The 14,302-nt window shown below is 39.1% G+C and overlaps 1 protein-coding gene across 1 annotated transcript in view; it reads right to left on the reverse strand.

Annotated features, from left to right (window-relative positions):
* Positions 1 to 2,774: 2,774 nt before the first annotated feature.
* The window catches only part of LOC124255126 (WW domain binding protein 1-like), a 36,277-nt gene continuing 24,749 nt past the window's right edge, over positions 2,775 to 14,302 (reverse strand). Inside the window, exons 5-6 of the mRNA XM_046688965.1 lie at positions 11,512 to 11,593; positions 2,775 to 9,855 (exon numbers count right to left, since the gene is read on the reverse strand). Of these exons, the coding sequence (XP_046544921.1) occupies positions 9,617 to 9,855; positions 11,512 to 11,593 (321 nt within the window). The 3' untranslated portion in view covers positions 2,775 to 9,616. The remainder of the gene's footprint in view (positions 9,856 to 11,511; positions 11,594 to 14,302) is intronic.

Here is a 14,302-nt window from a genome sequence, read left to right on the forward strand (position 1 = left end):
TAATGGAATAGTTATAATATAGTTTCTGTATTACAAAGTGACTTCCAGGGGCTGTAACTTTGTAAACTGTTCCTTCTGAAAATAAATTAGCATAGGTCATTTCCAAGAAATTGCCTCTTGTAATGGTGCTTAATGTTTTTTAGGTGTATATAACTGAAACATTCCATGCCAATGATTTTGGTAATTATGGACAACTGTTCCAAGGGGTACTGTCTGGATGAAAGGGGTTTCACTGGATAAGTATTCATGTTGTCCTCAGGCTGGTTCAGTAGTTTTGAAGTGGTGCCGTTGTTTAGTTTTGAGAAAGCCAGTGTGTTTGTGGCCATTATGTTCTATGTAAAGAAACTGAAGAGAGACAATTCAGAGTATTTTGTATCATAGTATTATCAACTTGGAATCACAAGTCACTGTTGAGGGAAATATTCAACAGGGGGAAAAATCAAGTGCCTTTAAAATAAATGTGATTTTGATATGTGAATGTTTTGTTGTCTGTGTTGATGGGGACGAGGGCACGAGGGGACGAGGGAACATGAAAAACAAGACACTATGGAGATGTTGGTTCACATGTGGCCTGATGCTTGTCTCCTTGTGGAGATGTTGGTTCACAGCCTGATGCTTGTCTCCTTGTGGAGATGTTGGTTCACAGCCTGATGCTTGTCTCCTCCTGGAGATGTTGGTTCACAGCCTGATGCTTGTCTCCTCCTGGAGATGTTGATTCACAGCCTGATGCTTGTCTCCTCCTGGAGATGTTGGTTCACAGCCTGATGCTTGTCTCCTTGTGGAGATGTTGGTTCACAGCCTGATGCTTGTCTCCTCCTGGAGATGTTGGTTCACAGCCTGATGCTTGTCTCCTCCTGGAGATGTTGGTTCACAGCCTGATGCTTGTCTCCTCCTGGAGATGTTGGTTCACAGCCTGATGCTTGTCTCCTCCTGGAGATGTTGGTTCACAGCCTGATGCTTGTCTCCTCCTGGAGATGTTGGTTCACAGCCTGATGCTTGTCTCCTCCTGGAGATGTTGGTTCACAGCCTGATGCTTGTCTCCTCCTGGAGATGTTGGTTCACAGCCTGATGCTTGTCTCCTCCTGGAGATGTTGGTTCACAGCCTGATGCTTGTCTCCTCCTGGAGATGTTGGTTCACAGCCTGATGCTTGTCTCCTCCTGGAGATGTTGGTTCACAGCCTGATGCTTGTCTCCTCCTGGAGATGTTGGTTCACAGCCTGATGCTTGTCTCCTTGTGGAGATGTTGGTTCACAGCCTGATGCTTGTCTCCTCCTGGAGATGTTGGTTCACAGCCTGATGCTTGTCTCCTCCTGGAGATGTTGGTTCACAGCCTGATGCTTGTCTCCTCCTGGAGATGTTGGTTCACAGCCTGATGCTTGTCTCCTCCTGGAGATGTTGGTTCACAGCCTGATGCTTGTCTCCTCCTGGAGATGTTGGTTCACAGCCTGATGCTTGTCTCCTCCTGGAGCCTGTTGGTTCACAGCCTGATGCTTGTCTCCTCCTGGAGATGTTGGTTCACAGCCTGATGCTTGTCTCCTCCTGGAGATGTTGGTTCACAGCCTGATGCTTGTCTCCTCCTGGAGATGTTGGTTCACAGCCTGATGCTTGTCTCCTCCTGGAGATGTTGGTTCACAGCCTGATGCTTGTCTCCTCCTGGAGATGTTGGTTCACAGCCTGATGCTTGTCTCCTTGTGGAGATGTTGGTTCACAGCCTGATGCTTGTCTCCTCCTGGAGATGTTGGTTCACAGCCTGATGCTTGTCTCCTCCTGGAGATGTTGGTTCACAGCCTGATGCTTGTCTCCTTGTGGAGATGTTGGTTCACAGCCTGATGCTTGTCTCCTCCTGGAGATGTTGGTTCACAGCCTGATGCTTGTCTCCTCCTGGAGATGTTGGTTCACAGCCTGATGCTTGTCTCCTCCTGGAGATGTTGGTTCACAGCCTGATGCTTGTCTCCTCCTGGAGATGTTGGTTCACAGCCTGATGCTTGTCTCCTCCTGGAGATGTTGGTTCACAGCCTGATGCTTGTCTCCTCCTGGAGATGTTGGTTCACAGCCTGATGCTTGTCTCCTCCTGGAGATGTTGGTTCACAGCCTGATGCTTGTCTCCTCCTGGAGATGTTGGTTCACAGCCTGATGCTTGTCTCCTCCTGGAGATGTTGGTTCACAGCCTGATGCTTGTCTCCTCCTGGAGATGTTGGTTCACAGCCTGATGCTTGTCTCCTCCTGGAGATGTTGGTTCACAGCCTGATGCTTGTCTCCTCCTGGAGATGTTGGTTCACAGCCTGATGCTTGTCTCCTCCTGGAGATGTTGGTTCACAGCCTGATGCTTGTCTCCTCCTGGAGATGTTGGTTCACAGCCTGATGCTTGTCTCCTCCTGGAGATGTTGGTTCACAGCCTGATGCTTGTCTCCTCCTGGAGATGTTGGTTCACAGCCTGATGCTTGTCTCCTCCTGGAGATGTTGGTTCACAGCCTGATGCTTGTCTCCTCCTGGAGATGTTGGTTCACAGCCTGATGCTTGTCTCCTCCTGGAGATGTTGGTTCAGAGCCTGATGCTTGTCTCCTCGTTTAGATGTTGGTTCCCAGCCTGATGCTTGTCTCCTTGTGGAGATGTTGGTTCACAGTCTGATGAAGAAAATGTCCTCAGGACCCGATGCTCGTTTCCTCTTGGGGATGCTTGCTCTGAATTTTGTTCATCATGTATATTTCCTGAATGACTTTGGAGACTAGAAAGACTCCAATTTGGGTGTTCAATAGAATAAATATAACAATATATAAAAAAGTCTCTTTAATAAAAGTCAGCATACTGTGGGTTTTCTTAAGGCTAGGCAGACATGGTGAATTGAATAGATCCACTAAGGCCAAAAATTGAATATGTGTGTTTCTGATTTCAGACCATCCCCCTAAAAAAATGGGGGAAAAAGGATAGTTTGTTCAGTATTTTTCAAATAATGTTTTCACTTTTTGTCTTTGAAAATTAAAACAAATTGCTGGTTGATTGGTAGATGCACAAAAACTTTATGCTAGTTGAATGAATTAACAATTTCAGGATGATGAGTGAGTGAGTGAATTGGTCACGACGGGAGACACCAGAAATGGGCTTTGCACATTGTACCTATGTGGGGAATTGAACCTGAGTCTTCAGCTTGATGAGCGAACGCTTTAGCCACTAGGCTACCCCACCGCCCGTCAGAGTTGAGAGGGTCGTGGAAACCAGAAACACACGTTTTACTTTTGGCCGTAATTAATTGTTAACATTGAGGATTACAAACATAAGAAAAACATGTGACTATTTTCCGTCATAATATCATCAGTATTGCCATATAATAAAGAATGAAGACAATTGAAACGGTCAAAAACAAGGTGCTCTACAGACCAATATCTGTATTCATGGTAACAAAGTGTCTAAACTGCAGAAGAAAACAGGAATCAGTAACAGGACATCAACATACAACATCAAAACTGACAATGAAAATGAACAACACGAAAATAAACCGCAGAAAGACGGGGGTCACAAAATCAACAGGTACCATAGTTGAAAGACAGCACTGCTCACAGGGCACAACCACCTCATCTCTCATCGACGACGGTGTAGCAAGAAAGTTCAAGAAAATGTGGTTTTCATTAATGGTCCACATTCATAACAGGAGCACCCATTTACTAAACAGAATTCGCACAGATTTGAAAATTCTTTGAATCATAGAATTCATCTTAAATAGTCCTTGAAAATATATAATCAATATGGGCCTGGATTTCCTAGCTATTCGAATTCTCACCTAAATATTATAAATACCACTTTTCTTTTTAAGTTTGAATCTGTTAACAAAAACTGTTTAAATGAAGTGAAAGTAACTTATATCCAGTGAGTTATCTCCCTTTCAGGATCGTATGCTTGCCCCAGAGCTGACTATGTGTAAATATCTAGAAAGGCCAACATATTCTCATATGCAAATGGTTGTAAGAGTAAAGAATGTTTAATTTGTATTGTTATTAGCTTCCAGGAGAAGGGTCCTGAATATTGTGACAGAAATTCTGCAACAACATCATTACAAACTGACAAAATGAAAGTACAGTGCCTCGTGGTTATAAAGTCTGATTTCCACACAGAAATAAACTGGCTATGACGAGAAGCTGGTTATAATGCCAGAAATGGTTTGGTTGGTTTGTTCATTCGACGGCAATATTCCAGCTATATGGTGGCGGTCTGTAATTAATTCTGTCTGGACCAGACAATGCAGTGATCAACAGCATGAGCATCGATCTACGCAATTGGGTTGCAATGACGTGTCAACCAAGTCAGCGAGCCTGACAACCCGATCCCGTTAGTCGCCTCTTACAACTAGCATGGGTTGCTGAAGATCAGTTGTAACCCAGACCTTGATTTGGCCATCATGCCACTGCTGACTTCAACATGATCCAGTTTTTAGAGTTTTAACGCCATAATAACGCCAACAAACCTACATATAATCCCAGTGAACCAGGATTTAAATCATGGCTTTCCGTGACACAACTCTGCACAGCTAATTGTCTCCCCTTAGATTAGTGGGCACCCCACAGAAGAACACCACATAACAGTTGTTCTTCAACACTTCATCAAGAAGGGCTATGTTTGTCTAGAATTGTTTATGTTAATGTCAAATAGGTGCGTTATAGGAATATCAGGTACGTACGTAATGCTGAAAGACAAAATGTACACATTTACAAGACAAAATACATAATTTGGTAAACTTTAGCATATGAAAGTACCATTATATATAGTGTTTTGTGAGATATGAATATTAAAATGATATAATTCCATATACTTCATCTAAATACAAGAGAATTGGTAAAAACAGACAGGAAATATATTGTCAATACCACAATCAAAGGGTAAGATCAACACCATTAAACCTAAACAAACTTTGTTAGTGGTACAAGTGAATATATTATAGCCATTTACTTTGGATACAATTGCCACTAAGGACATAACTGGTTAAAAACGAATATTCTTCTAAAAATATTTTTCAAGCACAATGGTGAAAATGTAGCACACAAGCGATGTGAATAGTAAATCCTCTCTCTAAAACTGGACAGTGCAAACTGACAATATATTGCACATTAAGTTTATAGATTTTGGTTGTCTGAATAACTGTGGAAAAAATGTACAAAATCTTTACAAAGAAACCCTTTAGATGTCAGAATATGGAACTGCTTATAAGATTACGTGTTGTTAACAGGGTTGAAGTTAGTTGCCATGGTAACTAATGCATCTGACTGCTTACCATTCAACAAAGATCAATTTTGATTGGACAAACAGATTTCAGTGTCATTAATCTGATTGGTCAATCCTTTTGTTACTAAGCACTGGCTAAATGTTATGGTATCACAAATGGACAAGCTATACACAATGACTGTTATCCATACCACTAATTTTTTTTAACTTTGTATAGGGGTTCGGTAGAGAGGGGTGGGGTGATTAGTTATATGGGAAAAACACATGGTGCATATCTTCATTCTTTCGAAAAAGGGGGTGCACAGATCTTTTTTTAAATCAGGAAGAGTGAAGGGTAATTGAATTGAATATAAAAATTCAAGGGACATAGTCAAAAGCTTTAAACAAATTAGAAAAATAATTTTCATTTTGGTTGGAAAAAAAATGTCTCCAATAATTGTCATACATTTAATAGATCGACATAATTAGGATCTTTGAAACTGGGTGCTCTGAATCTGTGTATTAGAGATATGTTACAATCTAAAATATTTTATCACCTTTTAAGGATCTCCTCTTGTTTAAAGCTACTTCATTTTGTGACTTCAGATTTGCTAACTACAGTATTAAAAATATTGCACATAAAATTAAACTCACAACCATCACAAGAAGCATATAAGGGTATATCAATTATTACATAGCTAAGGATACTGTAGGATCTATAGCTAAATTAAGTAAGTACACGTACACACAAAGACAAGTCTCAACTGAAAAATGCAAGACCTCTGTTTAACACGCAGTACTCTTGAAGGCCAAAGAGAATCCGACTTCTGGCACAATAGCTAGGGTACATCAAGACAAAAAACCCGAATGACAACTGTCCTCAAAGATGGAACAGTCTTTAGGCCCAAATAAGCCAATGATTAAATTTTCATCCAATTTTTTAAAAATGACAACCATTTGATTTTAATAAAACAAACTCTAAGGCATTAAATGTTGATGACTGCTTTTCCCAAATATGGACAAGTATATGGTGTATCCAGTGTCAAAAAAGGATGAAAAAGAAACAAGTGATCATAGATTTTTTGTAATTATTTTTGGAGTCCTAAAAATTGAAATGAGGTGCAGTATTTAGTAACTGGGATGAAAATCTAAACATTAATTTATTAGTTAAAATACATGTCTAGTTAAAAGGAATCATGTACACAAACACAAACAAGTTTGTTGTAAGATGGGATGGGGTTACAACTGGGATATGTCAGTTAAGTGAGATCAGCTGCAGGTGCAATATTTTGAACCTGTTTATTATCAGTATTATTATTATTTATATCTACCGATGTAAAACACTACAATGTCTTATCAACTTAAATCAATTATTTAATTTAATACATTGACTCCCAAAAGAAGTTGTTAACCATAGAGTTTGTCTATATTGTACTTCCCAACTTCTAAAATGCCACTCAAAGAACTTAAGAAATCTAAAGTATAGGAGTGAGTGAGTGAGTGAACGGGGTGCCATTCCACAAACCGATCTTTTCTAAGGTCATTCTTTACAAGTTACGCCAATTTTACAATCGTCTTAGCTAAAAGTTACGTTCCACTAACCTATTGATTGAGACTCTTTTGTGCGAGAGATAGAAAAATGTGAGGCCCGAGTTATCTCCCTTTGCAAAGTAAAGCAGACGATGGAAGTAGTTTTGGAACCAAGCTTTGAGTATCTAGCATAATATGTGGCTGAACAATGTCGATCAGCATAAACAAGGTGTGACGAGGCATCCTGTACCTCGCCACAAACACATCATCTGATCTGAGTAGAATCTGAGAGCGGTCTCAAAAACACGCTCACAGTGTAATGCTCGCTCTTCTTCACATAGAACAATGAAAGCCCCAGTTTGGTTTCCCTACGATTGATTTTAGCGATCCTAAGTTGGTCATGAGTAACTTAGACTTTGGATCTTAACTTTATGATTGACTTGGGTAAGATCGGTTAGTGGAACGGTATGCCGCTCATAACGTCACGCTAAGAGTGGGATTTTAGGGGTTTACAATTGGCGTAGAGCTAAGATTGGTTAGTTGAATGGCACCCTGATGTTTATCACATATTTACAATGTACAGATTTATCGGGCAAACAATCCTAGAAACATAACTGGCGGGAATGGGATTCAAACCCAGATACAGCCAAGGGACACAACTCAAGGGATGCTGTGAACACTGGGCCACATAAGCAACAGTGACTGAGGGCGTTACATGATTGCACGTCGGTTTGAAAACCTGAAGTGATTCAGTTCCCAGATGTGAACGATGTCAAAGAAGCTCAGAAGTAGTAAAAAGAATAACTGTGACTTAGGGCTACACATGGTACAAATACTGACTTTCAACACACAGGAGATTATAATCCGTAAAGGCAATAATGATCAGTTTGTAGGTAAATAGTTTCCAATAACAATGCTGAGCCACCTCTCATAATTATCATGCGTAAACAATTTGATATATATCATTATCAGACATGATGAAAGAGTGAGCGAGTGAGTGAGTTTAGTTTTACGCCTCTTTTAGCAATATTCCAGCAATATCACGTGGGTGGACACCAGAAGTGGGTTTCACAAACTGTACCCATGTGGGGAATCGAACCCGGGTCTTTGGTGTGACGAGTGAATGCCTTAACCGCAACTCTATGCCAAAGAAACATTTGGTGATTTTGTACAATCACCACTAATACCAAGATAAAAAGAAGAGAAATTCAGCAGAAGCTACAATCCAAACATTTAACAAGTGTTCTTTATAAACACAGAATTGATAAACTGCACAATATCTGGTTAAAAGTAGGGATTATGAGTCTAAAGATTAATTGGCTTTCGACAAATTATTTATGTTTAATGTTCATTGTTTCCTGAACTCAATATTATAGCTATATGAAGGTTATAGTTCCACGAGTCAGGACTTAAATTAGTTTAAAAGACTGAACATACATTGTGTACATCAATAACGTGTAATTGTTAAATCACACAATCAATCAAATTATAAGGATAAACTTCATGATAAATGCATATGAAGCAATTGTTATATTTACAATCATAGAGAATGGATTTCAGGTTTTAAGGAAATGTTGACGCATAAATAATTGGAACTGTATTTCCAGTCAAATTATGCATACAAAAAAAAAATTACATTATGATCCCATAGAAGAGTGAACTTCTAATCTGGATGTGATAACCAAATGCATTCCCAAACAGGTGATTCACTGGCGGAAAAAGCAAGATTAACAAAGGGCAGGTAACTCTGATCTCAATTATCTCCCTTTAGTTGAATTACAAAGAAATGCTTTTCTGACACAGATGATTGATTTCTCTTCAGCTTACATTACTGCCACCTGACATTCCAGATATTCATGTGTGTCCATGGGAATATCAGTGAATTGTGAAAAACCAATAATATTCCACACAGACATTTGTTCCCCAAGAATGCTTAAAGATTATCACCTATAGAAAAAGCATTATATTTCTCCCTTACATTTTCAACAGCATGAGCATCGATCTACGCATTGGGATACGATGACATGTGTCAACCAAGTCAGCAAGCCTGACCACCTGATCTTGTTAGTCGCCTCTTACGACAAGCAGGGTTGCTGAAGACCAATTCTAACCCTGATCTTCACCAGAATGGATCCCATAAACCCAACAAAAGTTGCCAAACAAAGTGGGTACAAAGTTCTCATCATAGTGGACATAACATTGAGTCAGGTGTGAATCAAGCTCCATGCATGATTGCGGGCAGCCTAGCACTGTAAGGAGTTGTGACAGGTGGCAGTGAGCTCTGCAAACCAAACATCACTGTTAGGAGCTTGTATGGAAATACATCTCGATAAAGAAAGAATCTGAATAAAAAATATTTTGTTGAAAACACTGGCCTATTGCAGTTATTCTATTTAGATTTTTCTGGTGTTAAAATATATGTAAGCATTTGGTAGCATTCAACTAAGTACTTTCAAGACATTTTTGGTGTTTGTCATTCGCAATGACAGGTCTCGCAAAGCAATTGAAAAATAGTATCGCCCTGAGATTGGCTTTATCTTGTGTGATCTGTGACCATGCAAATGCAATTTAGGTCATGTCATAGGTTTAAACAGACAGAATTCTGCAAATCCATGGATTTTAAACAATCCACAGATATATTCCTCACCATGACATGGCTAGGAATTCAGTGCACCATTAGGACAATATCAGACTGGTGATTATCTATGAAGCAAAAATAGCTTTAAGGTAAATAGTACTTCCTTCTATCAGATCTTCTTCCTGAACTGAGGATTTTGGCAATATCACTGGAAATATCACATCATCCAATATACATCCAAATTATGAATCATATCAACTGAAAGTCAATCACGAGAGCAGCCAGCAGAAGAAACGTGTAATGGTTGATATCCAGGTTTCAGTTGACTGTGCTGTCATTGGCTGAAGGGGACTGGGTCGAACACTGATTGGCTGAAGAGTCTTCACAGGGTGTTTGCTGTGTGTTCTGATTGGTTGGAGCAGCACTGGCTTCAGCCAATGGTGGGGCTGAATTACTGACTGGTTCAGCCACTTCACTGTATGGGGGAGGCTTGGGCATATTGTTGGTGCCGGCTGCGAGATCCTGAGCATTTAAGGCCATCGGTGGTGTGGGGCTACCTGTGAGCAGAAGAAAATGGACCCTGCATCAAATTGCTGAAAAGCATGTGCAAATATCATGCATGTGATCAGCTGTGTTTTGGTGTAAAGTTTTGATAAGGATTCACCATTTCCACAGAGTTTCATCATTTACTGAACTCATGACAATTATCTTTTCAACGTTACAAATTTGTTTTACAATACCTCAGTTTATGTGAAAAAGGTATCTTTAAACAGTATGGAATATTTTGCAAAATCTAGTTTAGAACAGTTGACTGAAGTAAGTGGTTACATTTACACTGGTGAGAATTTTGATGGGTAGTATATTATAGTGATATTATAGTTTTACGCCGCACTCAGCTATATTCCAGCTATATGGCAGCGGTCTGTAAGTAATCGAGTCTGGATCAGACAATCCAGTGACCAACAGCATGAGCATCAATCTGCGCAATTGGGAACCGATGACATGTGTCAACCAAGTCAGCAAGTCTGACCACCTGATCCCGTTAGTCGCCTCTTATGACAAGCATGGGTTACTGAAGATCAACATGCTAACCTGGATCTTCACAGGTAGGGAGTTTATCAAACCAGTGAGGTCAGTCTTGCAATTGAACATATAGTTCATATTGCAGTCAGTGAGAGCTGATTCTAATCATGTGACACACTATCTAAATTGTGGGTAATATAGCTGGTTGATAACTTAGTGTCAGGAGACAAAGGAAGAGGAAGTGAAAAAGAATTGTGGGGAAAAAGAGAATTGTGGGTCATGGCTTGGTGTGTTGCAGCTGTATGGCAGCGGTCTTTAAATAATTGAGTCTGGATCAGACAATCCAGTGATCAACAACATGAGCATCGGTCTACGCAAATGGGATACAATGATATGTGTCAACCAAGCCAGCAAGCATGACCACCCGATCCTGTTAGTCGCCTCTTATGACAAGCATGGGTTACTGAAGATCAATTCTAACCCAGATCTTCACGGATCTTAAAGTGCAAGATACTTTGCAACAGAATACCATATACACCCCATTCAGACATGACAGAGACTCAGAGGTAACAAGCATGAATCATCTTTTGATATTTACACAACTTTTGGAATGAGGTTGACAAAGCTGTGGTTTTGACAAAGAATGAGGCAGGAATGTCCAATAGTTGAACCACTGACAGTGACCACAGACCCATTCTCCATTGCACCAAAGCTGTGGTCTTAACATTGTGGTCTTAACATTACTGTCCAATAGTTGACAAAGCTGTGTCTTAACATTACTGTCCAATAGTTGACAAAGCTGTGTCTTAACATTACTGTCCAATAGTTGACAAAGCTGTGTCTTAACATTACTGTCCAGGTGTCCAATAGTGACAAAGCTGTGGTCTTAACATTATAGTTGACAAAGCTGTGGTCTTAACATTACTGTCCAATTGTTGACAAAGCTGTGGTCTTAACATTACTGTCCAATAGTTGACAAAGCTGTGTCTTAACATTACTGTCCAATTGTTGACAAAGCTGTGTCTTAACATTACTGTCCAATAGTTGACAAAGCTGTGTCTTAACATTACTGTCCAATAGTTGACAAAGCTGTGTCTTAACATTACTGTCCAATAGTTGACAAAGCTGTGTCTTAACATTACTGTATAATTATTGAAAAATCTGTGGCACATAGCTGTGTCTTAACATACCTGCATAGTTGGCAGCTATGACTGAATATTGAGGTGGAAGGTCAGCTTTGGTTTCAGGATACATGCCTGGATGCGAGGACACCTGCACCAATACAAAACTTTCATCAATACCTGCACAAAGTATCATAGTAACTTCAGTGAGTGAACAGGTCTATATCCGAACAATTATGTACATGCTAGCTCCTGGATTAATGATTGGTTGGATGGTTGGTTTGTTGCTTAAAGCTGCACTCAGCAATATTTCAGCAATATTCCAGCAACATCATGGTGGTCTGTAAATAATTGTCTGGTGAGGTGAAATAGGGTTTGAGAATATTTCACTAATATGACGACATGCATGCATGTGTATGTGTACGTGCGGCTGCTTGTACTAGCCCAGACTGAAGCTGGTTTTATAGTGCTAGGCCACTGAGATACCATGCTGCAGTGAAGCATGAATACCCCACTCAGACACATTATACTGACTCCGAGCCGACCAGTCCTTGTTGTACCCATTAATGCCGAGAGCCAGGCAGGGACCAACAAGTGCCATATTTTTACGTCTTTTGGTATGACGCGGTCGGGATCGAACCTGCGACCTTCCACTCTCCAGGCGGATGCTCTAACCACTTGTCAGTTGTTTGGACAAGACAATCCAGTGATCACCATCATCAGCATCAATCTATACAATTGGGATACAATGACATGTCAACCAAGTCAGTGAGTCTGAGCACCCCATCCTGTTAGTCGCCTTTTACAAGCATGGGTTACTGAAGACATGATTATTACCTGCATATATTAACTTTCAGACAAGTTATACAGACATATAAACCTGAAGGCTGCTTCTCACTATATATTAGACATGGCTTCTTTTCCCGCATTTGAGGTTTTTGTTTGCTCCCAGGTTTTACTTTTCGTAAGTAAGACCTATTTCCCGGTTTTACTTTTTGTAAGTAAGACCTCTTCCCAGGTTTTACTTTTTCCTAACTCTATATTAACATCAACATTCAAATTCAGATGATATGTTAGTGTTTGAAATCAATTGCAAAATATCGTCAAAGATCAACTTAAATGTGCAAATGTTTTCCCTAGCAGGATTGGAACCGTATATACAGATTCATAAGCGGAAGCTCTACCTCACAGCCACCGGGCCGACAAAGAACAACGGTTGAATTATCTATTTATAGTCCTACTGTCATTCAATTGATTTTACTAGTGCTTCAGTTACTGTGATGTAGCTTCATTACATGATCATCTAATTATCCATCATTGACGGTTTATATGTATAATAAAGCACTCCTCCTCGGTTATGGTTGGGAAAGTAAGACCCGAGAGTTGTTATTAAAGCTTAATCAAGCATAGTGATTTTGTTGTGTTTTGCTCTATAAATCAAGCATTAACCCGATTATAAGTAGTTTTTTGTGTAAAAATACTTCATGCAATATATTGCAATACATATGGCAATACATGCTTTCGTATCGCAATATATCGCAATATGGAAATTCTCTGCAATACGCCCCCCTAATAGCCATCAATTTAATCAACCTATAGTTAAAGAAGCTTTACCCATTGACAAATACCATAACCTTTTCTATTCTTTATGAAAGAAGATGTTGATGAAAATGTGATGGAAATGAAATTTTACCCAATATAACTATTCCTCTCCTGCTTAAACTAAACAATTAAATTAAGTTTTGACTAAAAATAGCAATTCTGTTATTTACCAAGATGACATTTACACATCAATTAAGCTTTAATTAAGCATAATCAGGAAGAACCCGATTGTCAAAGATTCAGACTTTCTTCCAACAATTCAGATTGCTAACTGACAAAAAATGATAAAGGTCACATTAATAAGATTTTGGAATAAATCTTTTATGATTTTGAGTTTATTGTATTGAATAAAAACTTCTCCTTGCCGAATACTGATAATTTCAGCTAAATCTGTTTGTTTTGTTTGTAAGCAACTTTTACTGCATTTTAAAGTTTTACTTTTTTTTAGTTTGACTGTAACTTTTCCTAAATCTTAGTTTAGTTTTCATCCATTCACTATGAATAACGAATTTATAGGCCACATAACAATCAATTATTACTTTCACTTTTCAAAGTAAGGTAACCTTTTTTAGGACAGAAAAACACCTGTTTTAAATATAGGCAATTAACCTAATTAAAGTACATGGTAATTTCAATGATGTTTTTGCTTTTGAAATGTTAAATGTTTGCTCTATCAAATTCTAAAGGTTATTTTTTGGAAAGAGTTTAGAATTTAATTTCAGACAAAATTAATTGGTAAAAACACAGGGTGGTGCTTATTTTATGCACAAATATATATTTGTTGGATGCTAGTAGACATGATGAGAAAATTCTGAATCTGGTGATGTTCCATGGCATGTGAAAACTTGCCATATTTTACCCCACATACTATTGCATGAAAGTTCAAAAAACATGTAAACTTTGTCATTATCTGTGGTCCAAATAAACTTTGTTTAGTTGTTTGAGGTACTGACATATCATAAGTGAGTCAAATCTCGCACTTGAACAATGATTAAGTTTTAACAGTAGTGCTGGAGTGATTCATTAAGTATTCGGTCAATTGATCAATCTTCGATTGTCAGGATCTCGGTATTTAATAAAACTTACGTCACTTCGCTACACGATAACTGTATTAACATAAATGCCCTTCTTGTCAAGGCGGCTCTCAACTCAGCAATACAACATAACAGTGGTATACAGCTTCTAATTAGTCACGTTGAGCATGGTAATTAACGATTACATTTCAATTACAAAAATGGCACACCTAAATCAGAGTTAT

Source organism: Haliotis rubra, unplaced genomic scaffold, assembly GCF_003918875.1.
Source record: "Haliotis rubra isolate DU_JTF1 unplaced genomic scaffold, ASM391887v1 Scf594, whole genome shotgun sequence".
Classification (NCBI taxonomy): Eukaryota; Metazoa; Mollusca; class Gastropoda; order Lepetellida; family Haliotidae; genus Haliotis; species Haliotis rubra.